Here is an 18,993-nt window from a genome sequence, read left to right as displayed (position 1 = left end):
GGTGGTATATCTATATCCTTCTAGATTGACCCAATACTCGGAAGGAAGTATTATATTGAATACACCGTATGGTTAACCGTTATCATGTTTATTCTTACATCAGTAGAACTTTCGCGGTACAATAATAATTTGGGATTGTTGTGTGGCCGGTGATGGATTATGTCGCGTGTTTTGTAATACACGCATTACTGTAAAGTGAAACGAGGTCATTCTGTTGTGTACTTTAGTCAAAGGAAGAGAAAGATGGAGTCCCTTATAAAAAGAAAATGAGACTGATGGGATTTCGTTTTAAAGGAAGAAGAGTCTGAAGCTAACGTGTATACCTACGAGAGTTCTGGTAAGATATACTTTTTAATCCATAGAAAATATGAAGAGGAAAAAAAAACAAATTGTGTTGTTATTTAAAGTATGATTTAATATGATTAGGCAGCAACCATTTAATTTTCTAGGGGGCGGGGGGGCTATGGATTTTTTTCTGGACAAACTTTTTTTCGTCTGCGGGGAAAACAATCTTTCTTTCACGACAAGTCGAAAACAATTCTTTTCTTTCAATTTTAGCAGTACATATAGTGGCAGCTGAGGGTGAAACAAGCAATTTTTTTTTCTCAGAATCAAAAACAATTTTTTTTTTCCTAAAACTTTTTTTTCCAAAAAAATCCATAGCCACGAATAAAAGTGTCTGAGGCCTATTTAACATTCAAAAAGGATATTTCTTATTAAACTTCACATTTACTTAGCATGATAACTTAGTACAATAAGTGCCAATTTTTTATTAATGTTTTATGGAATGTTATATATATATAAGTGTATATATGTTATGTTATTTGCAATTGTATTAAAAATTCAGTCAAAACTATAAGAAAATATTTGTTAACATGGTTAAGTAATTTATTTACCATAATAAGGCTCGATACAGTCAGTAACCATACTTGTACTTAGTTAAAATGTGATAATTTCTAAAGCTTACTGCCATTTATGTGCCAGTTTTTTTGTGCAATTTTATATCTCTCTGATGCTCAAATGAGAAGTGGTCAATATGATGAGTACAGATATAATAAGCATAATTGTGGGTGAAATAGTACTTATAACTTTATATATTTCCACTGCCTATCCTTATTGGTTATAAAACCCACCACTTTTATTCCCCTTTAAAAGTGTCCTGTACCAAGTCAGGAAGATGGCCATTGTTATATTATTGTTCTTTCTGTGTGTGTTGCATTTTAACGTTGAGTCGTTTGTGTTTTCTCTTATTTTTGAGATAAGACGTGGCACGGTACTTGTTTATCCCAAATTCATGTATTTGGTTTTCATGTTATATTTGTTATTCTCGTGGTGTTTTGTCTGATGCTTGGTCTGTTTCTGTGTGTGTTGCGTTTCGGTGTTGTGTCGTTGTTCTCTTATATTTAATGCGTTTCCCTCGGTTTTAGTTTGTTACCCCGATTTTGTTTTTTGTCCATGGATTTATGAGTTTTGAACAGCGGTATACTACTGTTGCCTTTATTTATGTGTACTTCAAAGCAACTTAAAGAATATAAATTTTCAATGTTAAGAAATTTTGCTAGCTCTTTATATTTTGAATTGTATATGTGTTGTTATGACATTCTATCTCATATAGGGTCGATTCGTTTTTGGAAAGTTTATTGAAAATGCTTCCTATTAATGAACTCTCATTTATAATGAAGTTATAATGTGATGCAGTCTTGCGATTTTTTTCTTTAATTTTATTTAAAAACATATAAACGGTAAAAATAGACAATACCTGCTTTACATGCTTAGATATGGTCAAAATATAAAATTAGAAGATGTGGTATGATTGCATATTGGCAAAGTCAAATGTGTGTGAAAATCCTGTTTTTTCAATACATTTTTAAAGAAAAAAATATATACAATTACTTGTTGTATGCACTGTTCTAACTTTTTGTGAAACACTGTTTAAAACTGTGTAATTTGTATTAAAACAGACGAATCACCAAAGAAAAAGAATAACTCAAAGTTCTGGTGGCCTGGGTGCCGTGAATTCGAAATATCAACAGCGAACCTAAAATACAGAATATGAAAGAAAAAGGTGAGGTTACAAAATTTTATTTGCAAACTTTACTTTATAACTTCCAGGTATCACTGCTAACAGTCAGGGGAATTACTTAAATGATCAAATTTTATTGTAGCTTTAAATATATCATACCAGGCGGAAACCCAGTTGAAATCGAAGCTCTTTGTTAGAGAAGGCGACAAATGCTTACTGCAATGTTTACTATAGTAACACAATTTTTAAAAATTAATATAGAAACAAACACAACGACAATTTTCTTCTCAATAACGAAGTGTTTTATTTTAAAACACCATTTGCATAAGTTTTCAATTTATCTACATATCAATGCAGACCCAATGCTGCAGAACAATTCTATATCAAGTCGACGACATAGGAATCTATCAAGTTGGATATAGAAAATGCATAACCTCCGATTTTTTTTAAATTACCACGGACGGAGAACATATCAATCTATTAGTTCAGTAATTTTCGTGTCTGCCTTTCCATTATGTGACTCAAGAAAAAATTCTAAAAAATGGTTTAACAATTGTATCGAAAAGAGGAAATCGAGTGCACCTTTTTAGCTCACCTGGCCCTTGGGCCAAGTGAGATTTTCTCATCACTTTGAGTCCGTCGTCCGTCGTCGTCGTCGTTTGTTAACTTTTACAAAAATCTTCTCCTCTTAAACTACTGGGCCAAATTAAACCAAACTCTGCTACAATCATCATTTGGGTATCTTGTTTAAAAAATGTGTCCGGTGACCTGGTCAACTAACCAAGATGGCTACCATGGCTAAAAATAGAACAGAGGGGTAAAATGCAGTTTTTGACTCATATATCTCAAAAACCAAAGCAAATCTGACATGGGATAAAATTGTAAACCAGGTGAAGATCTATCTGCCCTGAAATTTTGAGATGAATTGGGCAACTCGTTGTTAGGTTGCTGCCCCTGAATTGGTAATTTAAGGAAATTTTGCCGTTTCTGGTTATTATCTTGTATATTATTATAGATAGAGATAAACTGTTACAGCAATAATGTACAGCACAGCAATAATGTACAGCAAAGAAAAACCTAACTAGAGGCTCTAATGAGCCCCTACGAGGCGTATGGGGTTAGTAAGTTTCATATGGGGTTCATGACGCGTTAATGGCGACGTCATCTATTAATGATGTTGTATTTCATTGTTTATTTTTCAACAAAACGCCGCAGAAAAAGTCCAGCGTCCGATAAATTCGTTATACGGTTAACTACTGACCCCCTACGGATCTATAGAGGGTGAAGAAAATTCATAGTGGACTCGGCCTCCGGCCTCACCCCCTATGGATTTTACTAATTAGTTAACCCTCTATGGATCCGTGTGGGGTCAGTAGCGAACCATATAAATTATAATGTTGCTATACAATAAAAGGGTTATTGCATGAATATTTGGAAATATTGTCCCTCGTACAACATATATTGCACTCGCAAGCTCATGCAATATAAAATTCTACTAAGAACAATATTCCAGAATATTCATGCAATAGCCCTATATTATATGAGATATCTCATATAGTTTATAAGATATCTTATATACTTTATAAGATATCTAATAAAGTATACGGGATATCTGATATATATTTTTAATATAAGAATATCTGTGGACGGCAACGACTGAATGTATGATCGCTATGTCTCGCTTTTTCGACAAAAGTCGAAGGCTCGACAAAAATGCATTTACAAAGAATGGAATTATTCTCACTATTTAAATGATCTTTTCTTTTCTGAAATAGGTCTTTAGCATAATTTATTTTCTTTTTTAGACTTTACTATCTATGAGTACCAACATAATCTTTAAGCAGATCAATGGATTTTGAATCCAGACCAGACAGTCAAGAGAATTAGCAAAAGTGACAGCAACACACGTATGTTTCGATTGGTGTGATATATTTTAGACAAGAGTAGCAGACTGTGGTGCATCGATTCCAAAATCTTGCCAAAATACAACAAAACAACAACTGAACACCTTTTTGTCTCTTTCAAGTAGGAGTGTGCTAAAAAAAAATTTAAATGCCAGAAATTAATATTGGATAGTTTGAAAGAAGAACTTTCAAAATGACACATATTAGCATAAGGATTCATTGCAATGAGACAATTTCAGATTTTGTGTATTTTCAACTTTTTATTTTTTTATAAACTTTAAATAATTTGATGAAGTGCAAGTATTGTTTAAATATGAACACGTAAGTCTCAAGTGTGGTTCATGCAGTTTTTAACTGCTTTTCGTTTAAAAAGGGATTTCCCTTAAAAGAAAATTCAATCAAGACATCGAAATAAAATATTGAACTCGATTTCAAATTCATTTTATTTTCCTATTTTTGCCATGTTTTTATCAAATCTTAGCATATTTTTAAGTGAGAAAAGAAGACTTCTTGATGCTTCTAGTGTTCCACACTTAATTTTAGACATTGTCACCTTTCATATGTTAAAATCTTGCTTTCAATATTTTATGTATTTTTTGTTTGTTGGTGAACGTGCAAATTGTGTTCTGACCAATGTAATTTATTAAGCAGTTTATTGAGCTTGACTTTGTTGTTCTTTTAACAATGAATAACCATTTTTATTAATTTAAAAATAAGGAGAAATTCATCATCTGTTCATCTCTATGGTTGCTTCTACTCAATGAGATATTACCATTTTATAGATCAATAATATTAAATATATCAGTATGTCACGTGCAGGTGAAGTCATTTCTTCTAAATGAAACATCATTACTTTCCTCATTTTCATAAAATTATAAATATTTGAAAAAATGATTACCAATGAGACAGTTATCCACGAATGTTCAGATGAGGTGAATGCGAGCAATTGAAGACAACCATACGACCTTCAACATTATAAGAAACAGCCATACCGTATATTCATCTATAAAAGGCCCCGACATAAAAAAAATATGAAACAATTCAATTGAAATTTTTTTTTACGAAGAACAATATGGCAGAAATGAACCAACAACAACCACTGAACGACCGCCTCCTGACTTTGGTCAGGCACATTGAGAATGTGGAGGGGACAAGTTTGTGAGCACTCAAACCTCTCCTAGCCTGAGACAGTGGTGTAATAGCATACCATACGAATAAGCATTTAGATTGTCCAGTATCATTTAAATACAATAGTTTCAAAATTTCACTTAATTTTGAAATCAAGAATTAGTAACAAAACAAAAATGGAAAATTTTATACAGATTAAATCACCTGGGTGCAATGTTGACAGATATGTATAATACAAGTGTTGAAATTTAAATTACAGTACTTAAATAACTAATTACCACTTTTTATCAGTGTTCTGATATATATAAATATATACAAAAAAGTATTAAAAAGTCCCAAGCTAGACAATGCTGCTTTTAAAACTCTTTTTGTGTATTTAATTTTTTATTAAAAATCGACCCTTTGCAAAAGTTAAAAGTCAATGAATCATGAATGGGGGAGGGAAAATAATCATCATGCAAAAGCTAGTACATCTTATGTAATCATCGTTAGTGTTAAGCTTTAAACTGGACCAAATCACAAACATCGACCTGTAAACTAACTATGTGCATTTATTGCTCTATTGAATATAACTGTGTAAACCTAATTCTGTGACTGAATTCAGTCATTCTATTTTTTACTTTTGCAGAATTGGTCTATTTTGAATAAATATTTACTGAATTTGTGTTGACTGAATTCAGTCATCTGTTTTATAGATGTTAATACTATGTAATCTGACTTGGTGTAATTTAAGTCTTATTTAGTTCAATTTCTTGTAGCTTCTTTCAGATGTTGTGTGACTGAATTCAGTCAACATTTTGTGAAAATAATGAATAGGATACAGAGTTAATTTCATTAAGCTGTTGTTCTGTTATATGTTGTTTGTATTTAATCTGTAATATCTGTAATCCGAATTCTGTTTCCGAATTTACAGTTTGGGCTTTATTTAAGAACCAACAAGTACAAATAAGATTTATGTTACTTTCAAATATAAAGATGAAATCGAGTGACTGAATTCAGTCACTCAAATAATAATAACAATACAATGTTGTTTTTTTCTTCTTCATATGTTGTAAGTTAATAATACTAATAAAGTATTTATGCAAATGTTTCTTTGCCACGGTTGACGTTTTAATACGTTTTAAATAAAATGGAAATGAAATGATGCACATTGCAAACAATGTTGAATGTTAAATGGTATAATATAATGAATAATATATCTATTAAGTTCAACCCTTGAGATTTGACAAATCAGAATATTGACAAGTTGAAACAGAATGTGTTTAATACTAAAATAAGGCTTGCGCATAGTAATATACTTTAATTCAGTCACGGACCCGCGATATCACGGGTGTGTTCTAGTGATATATATGAAAGAGCATTGAGGATCCAAAATTCCAAAAAATTGTGCCAAATATGGCTAAGGTAATCTATGCCTGGGATAAGAAAATCCTTAGTTTTACGAAAAATTCAAAATTTTGTAAACAGGAAGTTGGGTCGTTTTTTTTTTAATATAGATTAGACCATTGGTTTTCCCGTTTGAATGGTTTTACACTATTTATGGGGCCCTATATAGCTTGCTGTTCGGCGTGAGACAAGGCTCCGTGTTAAAGACCGTATCTTGACCTATAATGGTGTTCTTTAAAAATTTGTGACTTGGATGGAGAATTGTCTCATTGGCACTCATACCACGTCCTTTTATATCTATTGATCACATTTATCAATTATTAAATTATTTCATACGTATCCTGTCTCCTACTCATTGGGTTAATGCAATTTTAAAAGTTGTTTGCTGTTACCTAGATTGATATGACAGTTGTAATCCATTCGTTTGATGTTTTCGAACTTTTGACATGTTTGATTTAGCTATTTGATTAGGAACTTTCATTTTTGAATTTACGTCGGAGATCTTTTTTTATTTACTTTTATTTCATTATATTGATAACATATAAGTTTCCCTACAGTAAACCATCGTAACTTTACTATCAAAATGTGGTGAATATAAGTAATTGGGTAGTTGATCTTATTACTAGTAATCCTCTTTATAACAATTCAAAATTAGAAGGTCAGACACTTGTGTATAGCTTCGATTTGGTAATGAAAAAAGCAATAGGTTGATATACTATATACATTAGTTCCATTCGGTCATAGCTTTTCATTTATATGATACATCATTGGCCTTCAAATATTCGCCTTTGACCGTCCCTGATGAAGTAGAATAAAGGAAATTCGTCGAAAGCATTCAAATTATAGTCAACGTGTTGTTTTCATTTGTTAATGCTGGATGTTTGATATAAATAAATGAAAAGTTTACAATTAAAAGTAAATTTTATTTCTCTGATATGTAGTTTAATCAAAACAAGGTTTAATTGAAAATAACACTTTATAAATTTCGTGCGTTCTTATATAAGTTAAGAAGATGTGGTATGATAACTTATATTCAAACAATAGTGGTGTCAACCAAGTGCTAGCAGACTTAAAGGGGCACTAGCTGTCAAATTCATGGTCACCGATTTGACTCAAATTCTCATATTTGATTTATAACAATGAAAAACATTTATCCAAACTATCAAAAGTCTAAAATAAACAGTTTACAGAGCATGGGTAGATAATATATAGGTTCGTTTCGTGTGTATTTTAGACCTCAGATGACCATATAAGCGATGTAAACATAAATAAAGATATGAATAGATTAAACGAACACGTGCAATTGGATTTTTATAGGTCTGTTTGATTTCATTTTGTAGATATAAAAAAAAAAATGTTTCTCATTGCTTTTAACCGTATAAGAATGATTTTATGTGCATCGAATTAGTAATCAAAAGATTTACCGTAGTTTCACTTTCTTTGTTGACATTCTTTTTCTTTAAATAACCAGTGCACGTACAATGCATGCGTTGTCAATCTCTAGCTAGGGGTTAAATTGAAGTTCACATGAATACGGATTTAAAGAGGTCGACTCATTCACTTGCAAGTGAATAACTAATTATCAATGTTTCTTAGCGTAATTTGACAAAATTGAACCTTTTTGGCTGCAAAAAGCGAATTGTTATTCACTATTTCACTTTCATTATTGATTGAACAGAAACAAATCAAACTTTAGATTCTTTATATATCTCGTAGCTAGTGCCCCTTTAAATTACACTATATAAATTTAGTAGGTACGAATATGGCCGCCTGTCTGTAGTTCTTGAAAAGATAGGAAAAAAAAACATTTTTGACATATGTGAATAGAAGCCAACAAAACTGATCTAACCTCAAAACTTTCACAAAAAGATACTGTATGGCACGAGTCAGGTTTCTGTTGACCAGAACAAGCGTAACATAAAGTTCCATTCTTCGTATAATCTTGAAGAGCCAAAAAAGGGGCATATTAGTTAAAACAGATACTAGTATTTGAAACATAACAAACAATCGTTTTCCAAATGCAAATAACAAAAGCATTGTAATTATTTTTAAGCAGTAACAAAATTATGTTCTTGTTCAACGATGTTTTTTTGTTTTGTTTTGATCAATTTTCAAACGAGATTTTACAACGTAATCGATATTGTTTAAACGTATACAACATAATGTAGTTAAAATATCAAATTTACACAAATAAGATTTTTTATAATGATCAATATCGAAAAACAAATGTTTGTTTCTTTTAATTTTTTTTTTAAATATAACACTTTTACCACTTATGAAATTTCATAATCTCAAAGTACGTAATAAGCATTCACAGATTTCTTCATACTAACACATCAATAGCACAAAACAATATTTTGTTGATAATTTTTTTCGAAGATTTCAATACCTCAGGTGAAGTTTACCTCAGATGTTCATTTTTTTTCTAATTATCTGTTTATGCTTTTAATTATTGCGTCATGTGTATCTACTGTTACAGATATGAAATGTCTGCGACTTTACAATCGAATATCTATGGTATTCCAAAGGCAGTGAGTTATAAAAATGCGTTTTAAACCCAAACTTGATCATGTGACACATAACTGAAACTATCGAGTAAATTAACCATGTTTACGATGATAAAGTGTATGTATACTGACTAATGTGTAAAACAATCACAGTATTCGCTTATAATTTGATATAATAGTATAAGAAAGTACATGGTGAACCTGTAATATGACTCATACTGCTCGATGATTTGAATTTGAGATGAGGAACCAACAGAAATTTATCTGATCAGCAGAATTTAACAAATACCAAATAAGAAAAATAATTGAACATGCAGTCAAAACAGCAAAACAAAAATATGAATACTTAAACAAAAATACAAAACTAAACAAAAATTCAACGAATACAAAATCCCTAAAACAAAACTAAGTAAGTAAAAGCAACTAAATAATTATAAACATTACCATTTAAATACATTGTTCCAAAAGAAAACATTGAAAGAAACATATTAAATTCAGTGATAAGGCAATAAAATTACCAAGTTCTCCACATCCATTTGTGTAACAGAGATCTGTCGAACAGCAACTCAGACATGGCTGATTTGTACCCACGCCTACATTGCTGGTGTCGCATACCTGAAACAGTTGTTTGATAGTACCATACATTAACCAGTTACTAGTAACTCAGATACCAGAATAGAATTAAGGCACTTTGTCGGACATCCTTACAATATATAAGAATTATGTATATGAAATAAGAACTACGTGATCGAGATACTCAGTTGTATGTGACATCTTCACATAAATATGATTCAACATAACAACGAAATTATTCAATTATAATGATTTTCTAAGATAAAGCAAATGATGCAAATGAAGCAACAAATATTCAAAATTTCTGAAAAAAAAACTTATTTAGCGAGAAATCTGTGATTTAGATAATAACACAATTCTGACCCTTTTTGACATTTTCACGCTTGATGTCTGTTTGTTTAGTTCACATATTGTTGTCAATATAATGAATTTAAAGCGACTGTCATACAAGTGAGAGGTTAAGCTCGCTAAAAAACAAGGTTCAATCTTCAATTTACTACATAGGGAAATGCTGTTTCAAGTCAGGAATATGAAAGTTGTTATCCATTCGTATGATGTGTATGAGCTTATGATTTTGCCATTTGATTCGGAACTTTTCCTCGAAATTTATTATTGTTGTGGATTTTTTTTCCTGACGTAATCCATCAATAGTAAAATTTCAAAATGTCATGAAATGTAAAGCATAAGATGCAAGTTCAACATTAAAGTAACTTTCGTCAGTGTTCAGGTCTTTTTTTAAATCAATTCATAAGTATATTATGTATATGTAGCCTGTCTAACATAAAAGAGGGACAGAGCTATATCTCTTGCACGTTAAAGACATCCTTGTAGATTTCGAAAAAGAGAAGGCCAATGCCGCTACAAGGCAGCACTCGCACCCGCAAAGTGGAAAGGGATTAATATAAGTTGCAAAACTTGTTTCCCAATCCACTATAAATAAATATGTTTAAACTAAACTAAACTAAAAGAGGGACAAAAGATACCCGAGGGACATTCAAACTCATAAATCGAAAATAAACTGACAACGCCATGGCTAAATTTAAAATGAAAAAGACAAACAGAAAAACAGAAAATCAATAGTACATATGACACAACATAGAAAACTAAAGAATAAGCAGCACGAACCCACCAAAAACTAGGGGTGATCTCAGATGCTCCGGAAGTGTAAGCAGATCCTGCTTCACATGTGGCACCCGTCGTTTTGCTTATATGATAACAAATCAAGTAAATAGGTTAATTCGGTAGGTCACATTCATGAAAGGGAAGGGGATTGTAGTTACGACGTAAGGAACATATCCGATATCATTTGTGAAACGGTTATTCCATAACGGTCAACCAACTCGTGATGGCATCCGTAAAATTTACGAAGGGATGTTTTCAACTTCACCATTTGTAACTCTTGGTTTAATAGCTTCCTTGTGAGCAGCAACCCTCTATCAAGTAAATCATGATAGGAAATGCAAGCACGGGAATATCGTATCAATTGGGAGATATATAACCCGTATGCAGGTGCTGCTGGAATGTTGCTACTTAGAAATGGAAAGTTCACAATTGGAAAGCTGGAATCGTCTCTTTGGTCGTAAAGTCTTGTTTTCAACCGACCCTCATTGTCAATTTCTAGATGTAAGTCAAGATATGAGGCAGACTAAACTGTATCTGTAGTATCCTTATCTCTAGTTCGATGGGATAGATGCGTTCAACATAGTCACCAAATTTTGAATTATTTATTGAAAGAACATTATCTATATAGCGTAAAGTAGAGTTAAGGGATATTGCTAACTTCTTATCTTTCTTCCTAAGAAGTTCCTTTATGAAGTCAGCCTCATAATAATAAAGAAACAAGTCGGAAAGAAGAGGGGAACAATTTGTTTCCATTGGAATGCCAACAGTCTGTTGAAAAACACGTCCTCCGAACGTAACACATATGTTGTCAATCAAGAAATCAAGCATCTTGATAATGTCAGTTTCAGAGAATTTTTTTGTTTGAATCAGAGTGATCCTTTACAAGGTAGAATTTATCCCTCCCTAAGACAAGATACTTGTATCTAGTTGGCCATTCTTGAACTTAATAAACGTCGTTTACATCAATGAATGGGATGTCCTAGTATAACCGATTGAACTTGCAAAATTGTCCGATCCAACTTTCGGAGCAGGATCTACTAACCTTTCCAAAGCAACTCAACAAAGTTTTGGCAGGTCTTGTCTGACGTTTTTATTTCATGATAATTTATCTTTGGAAAGAGCATATCCAATGACTGTTTAACCGGGTCTGACAACATGATCATGACAAAATGATTAGCTACAATCATAATTGAAGACAATATAAAAAGAAAATTTGGTATGATTGCCAATGAGACAAATCTTCACAAGAGACCAGAGGACACAGAAATTAACAACTATAGGCCATCGTATGGCCTTTAACAATGAGCAAAGCTCATACCACATAGTCAGCTTTATCATACCTCGAAATGACAAATTTCATAACAATTCAAACGAGGAAACGAGGAAACGAGAAAATACACAGATTTATTTATGCACATAATTATGAAAAATGTTTAATATAGCAACAAACGACAACCACTGAATATTATGCTCCTGACTTGAGATAGGCATATTCGGAATGTGGAGGGGTTAAATATATAACGGGCGATCGACCCTCCCCTACCCTGAGACAGTCGGTTGTCAGCACAACATAAGGACAAAATATGAAAAATAAGGCTTAACTCATTAGATGAATGCAAATAGAAATTCATCTTACAAAACACGTGGCCGGATATATGTACATTCGAATAACAAAAAACATTAAGTACTGATCTGTGAGTACTTGCAGTTACTAACGGATAGTTCAAAGCCACTAACAACTTATAAAAAAATCATGAATCTAAGAATTAATTATCAATCAGTTTTGATTCATGATGACACTGAAAATGTATTAAAAATATTGTGATTAATATTTCTCAACGAAAATGGTAAGTGATAACGTCATTTTAGATGGCCTTTAATTTTTTTTAATGGAATATGATATTTACCTGCGGTGTCATACATCCAACGTTGTATATAATGTCCCCGTTTGACTTTACCTCTCGTTCCAACCCGCAAATCTGTTGAAAATCAATAATTCTTAAATTCCTCAAACAATACATACATTAAAGTGAGAGAATCAGCTAGATATATAACAAAGTTTAATACATGAGTTTCTATATACGGAAATGCCTTTACAAAATCACGATTGACAGTTGCGTTCTATTTGTTTGATGTATTTGAATTTTTGATTATGCAATTTGATAAGGGACTTTCCGATTTGAAATTTCCTTGAAGTTCGATATTTTTGTTATTTCACTTTTTATCATAAATATTTTGGGTTGTTCTGTACTTAATTTCTTGTATCATCGCAAAAACATGCATCTGACTGTTTACGTGTAAAACAAGTTGTTCATTATTCTTTTTTGTGTTTCTTTCCAAACTTTTATTGTATGTCATATGATATAAAAAAAAAAAAAAGAAGATGTGTTATGATGGCCAATGAAACAACTGTCCACAAGAGACCAAAATGACACAGAAATTAACAGCTATAGGTTACCATACGGCCTTCAACAATGAGCAGATCCCATACCGCATAAGCCACGTAATGACAATGTAAAACGAGAAAACTAACGGCCTTATTTAAATAAAAAAAATTAACGAAAAACAAATATGTAACACATAAACAATCGACAACCACTGAATTACAAGCTCCTGACTTTGGACAGACACAAACATACATAATGTGGCGGGGTTAAACATGTTAGCGGGATCCCATCCCTCCCCTAACCTGGGACAGTGGTATAACAGTACAACATAAGAACGAACTATAAAAATCGTTGAAAAAGTTAGTATGTTTAACTCGAGTTTTCTTATTATCCGAAATTCTATGCAATACTTCCCATCCAATTTAAATAATTTTCTCAATTCTTTAATATATGTTCCATAATAAAACTTTCTCTCTGCACGCTGGTTTTTTTTTTTTTTTTTGTAAACTGTATGATGCATTTTTAAGCTTTAAATCGTAAAACGACGAGTAGTTGAACAAATTTGAAAATATTTTTTACAGTTCTTACCTGATTGTCTTTACATTTTCTGACCTGTTCACAGAATCGAGGATGACTAATGTTTTGACAGTCAAAACATGTTAATGCTGTTCAAAAATATGAAAATTGAAAATAACTCCTGTACATGTGTTTATTAAAAAAAACACATACATCATATACAGATCTATCAAAAGGATAAATATAGAGAGTTTGTTAGGATCAATTATACTTTTATCAATCTTAAAAAATACCCAATTAGATAATAGTTATCAAAGGTACCAGTATTATAATTTAATACGCCAGACGCGCGTTACGTCTACATAAGACTCATCAGTGACGCTAAGATCAAAATAGTTATAAAGCCAAACAAGTACAAAGTTGGAGAGAATTGAGGACCCAAAATTCAAAAAAGTTGTGCCAAATACGGCTAAGGTAATATGTTCCTGCGATACGAAAATCCTTAGTTTTTTGTAAAAACCATAGATTTGTAAACAGGAAATTTATAAAATTGACCATATAATTGATATTCATATCAACACCAAAGTGCTGACTACTTGGCTGGTGATACCCTCGGGGACGAAACGTCCACCAGCAGTGGCATCGACCCAGTGATGTAAATAGTTATCAAAGGTACCAGGATTATAATTTAATACGCCAGACGCGGGTTTTGTCTACATAAGACTCATCAGTGACGCTCAGATCAAAATAGTTATAAAGCCAAACAAGTACAAAGTTGCAGAGCATTGAGGACCCAAATGTATTGGTTAAACTATATGAACTAAATATACATCCTACAGAAAATATATAAAAAGACAAAAAACAAAATCAAGGTAATTTTGTTAAATAGGAATGTTTGTTGATATGATTTCATCCTTGGCTTTCAAACTTTATGGTTGGGATGTTCCTCAGGAAGATAAATACAAAGCAGTGTTTTTATAGTGATTAAGATGATAACACAATGTTGATTTCTATACCCCTATTTTTGACATTTTTAACTATTATGTCTGTTTGTTTTGTTCACGCATCGGTGACAGTATAATGGAATGTGATACGATTGTCATACAAGTGAGAGGTTTAGCTAGCTATAAAACCAGGTTCAATCCACCATTTTCTACATTTGAAAATGCCTGTACCAAGTCAGGAATATGACAGTTCTTGTCCATTCGTTTTTGATGCGTTTTGTTATTTGATTTTGCCATGTGATTATGGACTTTCCGAATTGATTTTCCTCTGAGTTCAGTATTTTTGTGATTTTACTTTTTTCTGGCGCATCAAAGTTATAAATTGCCCAAATGCTATTTGTTTTTCATTATAAATATGTACATTGGAAATCTCTTTCATGGTGTCATTAGCATATTAATTATACATTATTGTAACAGAATGAATCATAGAATAAGTGTTTTAACCTTTTATACACTCTAACTTCAATAAACATTAATGTAATTAGCAAGTTAAAGTCTCGAATTTTAGAAAATTATTATTGCATATATATGTTCTACTTTCCCACCCTTTATTTTGTATCAGTATGTGACAAAGTGTTCCCGGTTTTTCTGGTACTGTTTAGTTTAATATCAAGGGGCTGATCGATGTTCGGCGTGTAAACTCTTGGTTAAAATATCACCACAAATGATTACTTGCCAAAAGTATATATATTTACAGTCGTAATTTACTGTTTGTACTTACTTCAGCTTACATCAGCTCTTTGGAATAGTACAAATATTTTGAGCAGTAATATAAAGCTTACCAACAGTAGATTTGCTGTATAGTACTAACAATATGAAGCCTGAAACAAAAAGAAAAAAATTAGATACACTCATTTAAATATTACTTTACTTTTGTTTTACAGTCTTGACAAAATAGCATGGCAACCGAAATTTTGGCTCATGCATTATTATTATCAAGATTGCCATTTGAAAACAACGTGTAAGTTGTATATACGGGATTATCTTAGATACTAGGAATTTAATTGTGTGCGACGGACGCACGTTTCGTTTCCAAACTACTCATTAGTTACGCTCGAATAAAAACAAAGTAAAAAATGTCAAATAAAATACGAATTTGTAGAGCATTACGAACCCATTATTTCAAAATATATTAAAAGTCTGAGTATATGATTCACATACAACATTTAGTTTACGGTCTAGAACATGACCTTGACAAAATCTAAACAAAGTCGGACGGGTCTTTATAATTGGCTACTATGGTGAATCAAGGCATGCATATAATGTACGTATTTCCCAGTTGAAACTATAATCAAGAGCGGATTTTTGTTTTTGATTTATTTAATAAAAGGTAGCTTCAAGGAACATATAGAACCAAAGATTCTTAGTGGTAAAGTTAAAGATACTTGTTCGAAGATTTACCGACGTCTTTGTGATTTGTTAACCTTTAGGAAATATCTATGTCACAGATTAAGACGAATATGTGAACTTTTCGTGTTAATCTTGTTGGTGCCACATGTGGAGTAAAATAAAGTTACTCCTTTAAGGTGGTACCTAACACTACAGGGAGATAACTCTGTAAAGACAGCTAAATTTTAATGACGTTGTGTTGTAAACAGGAATATTAAGCTTCTCAATGATCAAAATTGGTGTTAGTCAAACTGCTATATAACCAGTGTAAATTTTCTGATAAAATGGTTGGTTCAAATTTTTTGAAATTTTTATATTTTTGTTATAGTGTCAAAGTTAATACTTTGTCAAAATGTTATGAAAATTAAACGAGCCAAATTAATTTTAGTGAAACTGTTGGGTACCACCTTAATGCGTCTGTTATCACCTCTTTGTTGTGGATTTTGTTGTGCACAACATTATTCATGAAAGGTTTTGTAGATCTATGCTGCTTGTCGGTCTTTTCCATTTGTGAAGTTTGATTTGTTACGCTGGTACCTTCAGCCTCTTTTTTTCAAGAAAAAAATCAAGTCAAATAACAAAATTACTGATCTCTAAGGTAAATTAAAACAGACGAATTCGCAATGTTTTTTCTTCCCTAGCCGGGATTCGAACTCATTCTACTGAGATATCGTGGCACCAAATCGCCTGCACTGTGTCCCACGCGCTAGACCACTCGACAACGTATACTATTAAAATAGAAAAACTTTTGAAGGCTGGTTGTTACCTTTCCTCGTCAGTTTTAATCTGGCGTCTTAACACGGTACATGATATAAGGCATGAAGATGGAATTGTTACAAATCAGCCGAATTATCTAGTGTAAAGGATTTTACAAATTAATGTGAGATGCAGTCACAAAAATAGTTATATTATAAGTACGTCTGACCCATTGACGACTCTACAAAAGATTTTATCCATCGGTTCACCAGCAGGGATGGTGAAACAAGGCTGAAAGTACATTATTTATATCTAATTCGTTTTAACGTTAGCCCAACAATGTTAGATTAAATATCTATATATCTAGATCGTTTTCAGATGTCAATCTTCTAGATCAAACTTTCTGACAAATTACTCAAACTGTAATGTACATGCCTTGTAAAATACCTATACTTCTTGCTACCGATTGGAATAAAAGATATTCTAAATAGCCAACTTGGTTTTTGTAAACTTAACGTATGCTGGCAATTATACTGCGCGTAAAGAATTGTATCAACTGTCATTCAGTACATTCAGTACAAAAAATTTAAAATCCAAGTACATCAAAAACAGCTGTTTTATTCAAAACAAACTATACATAACAGCCAAACGATGAATCACGTATTTGCCTATGGAATTATATATAATATTTCCATTTTATCATTAGTTCAACCACATAACTTATCAACTGAACATTTACCAGTAAAAGGTTATTATTCAAATTTTAAAATCTAGTTCCATGAGGTAATTATGTGTAGTTGGTGAATACAATACTATGAGCACATCCACTCGAAATAAATCCCCCCCCCCACCAAAAAAAAAATATAACAGCTTATTTTTTCTCTCGTGTATGCATGAAAAGCGACATTAATTAACGATGTTTTTATTTTTATTTTCACTCTCGTTTCACTTTTCCATTTTTTTTATTACATATTGTACGCGTTATTGGGTAGTACCAGATCTCATTTGATATAACATATTTAAGATATCTCAATCAGACAAACATAAATGCATCAAAATTCACAGATCGGTACGAACTGTGGAAACAATAATATAAGAAATTATTTTGGGTGGATTCGGAAGTATAAACACAATAAACGTCTGTGTCCTTGCTATATTGTAACGAACATGCGTCGCATTGGTCAAGCACCTGAAATCAATTTTCTTTATATACTGAAATAATCCGTGCAGAAAAGAATTCAATGAATGTTTCCTTATCTAATTTTAAAAAATGAAAACCGTTATGTTAAACATAGAACGTTTAACCTTTTTCTAACCTTTAATGATCCACGATAACTTGAATTTAAAATGCTATTTTATAGATCTGAATAATTCAAATTGTAATCAAGAAAGACACATGCACAAACTTTAACTTACAATAACACAGTATAGTTTCCATTAAACTTTGTTGTCTCTTATCTTGATTGTCACTTAACGGAATTTCTAATCTTTATGCTTATCTGTCTCAAACATTGAGGGAATAGTTATCAAAGATATCAGGCTTATCATTTAATACGCCAGACCTGTGTATCGTCTCCATAATACGCACCAATGACGCTCAGATAAAAACAAATAGAAAGCCGCACAAGTATAAAGTTAAAGAACATTGAGCATCAAACATTGTAGGCAAAATGACGTGAATTATTAACTCAATTAATCAATCACTTTATATTTTCCACAATTGAGATACATTACTTATTTCTTATTCGTTTATTAATTATCTTTACGTTCTATCATTTTTGTATATGGATACATTAATTTCACTTTAGGCTTCGTGCACACGACTACCAGTTTGTATTGTTTAAGAGAGGTTAACTACTCAATTGAGTGTTATGCCGTACTTTGGTGATCATACTACTGTTCAAATCAACAATGTTCTATTTCTCAAACGCATGTATATGTAGTGGTCACAGTTAATCAGGAATACACATCAACTGTCAAACTATTAATAAACCAAAAACGGACTTCAATCCACAGTACGCGTAGCCCAATAACTGGTTAAGGAGAGAGGACTCTCTTAATAGCATGCTTAATTCACCAAACGTCTTGACCATACCAAACTGACATATAACATGAAGTCATAGTGTTTATACCCTTATTCATCTTTCAACACTGTATGTTTACTACAAAATTGAATATACCTGTCTGGGAATGTCTGCACATTTATAGAATAGTTTACTCATTGGATGTTCAAAATACAAACCAATATAAAAAATAAAAGTATGGTCAACATAGATACAAGTATGAAGTCTTAGGGAGGGATAAATCGTACTATGTAAAGAATCACTCTGATTCAAACAAAAAATTCTCTGAAACTGA

The 18,993-nt window shown here is 31.9% G+C and overlaps 1 protein-coding gene and 1 long non-coding RNA gene across 2 annotated transcripts in view; one reads left to right on the top strand and one right to left on the bottom strand.

Annotated features, from left to right (window-relative positions):
* Window positions 1–18,138, bottom strand: part of LOC139481039 (techylectin-5B-like) — a 46,178-nt gene extending 28,040 nt beyond the window's left edge. The window contains exons 1-6 of the mRNA XM_071264074.1: window positions 18,052–18,138; window positions 15,333–15,371; window positions 13,619–13,695; window positions 12,551–12,622; window positions 9,467–9,563; window positions 8,291–8,382 (exon numbers count right to left, since the gene is read on the bottom strand). Coding sequence (XP_071120175.1) covers window positions 8,291–8,382; window positions 9,467–9,563; window positions 12,551–12,622; window positions 13,619–13,695; window positions 15,333–15,371; window positions 18,052–18,073 — 399 coding nt within the window. The 5' untranslated portion in view covers window positions 18,074–18,138. The remainder of the gene's footprint in view (window positions 1–8,290; window positions 8,383–9,466; window positions 9,564–12,550; window positions 12,623–13,618; window positions 13,696–15,332; window positions 15,372–18,051) is intronic.
* On the top strand, window positions 188–6,141 carry LOC139482813 (uncharacterized). Its single transcript, XR_011654966.1, has 3 exons — window positions 188–337; window positions 1,962–2,065; window positions 3,829–6,141. It is a non-coding gene; the product is annotated as an uncharacterized lncRNA (long non-coding RNA).
* Window positions 18,139–18,993: the final 855 nt, after the last annotated feature.

Source organism: Mytilus edulis, chromosome 7 (assembly GCF_963676685.1).
Source record: "Mytilus edulis chromosome 7, xbMytEdul2.2, whole genome shotgun sequence".
In the NCBI taxonomy this organism is placed as follows: Eukaryota; Metazoa; Mollusca; class Bivalvia; order Mytilida; family Mytilidae; genus Mytilus; species Mytilus edulis.
The sequence above is the reverse complement of the archived record's forward strand: the minus strand, read 5'-3'. Positions and strand labels throughout refer to the sequence as shown.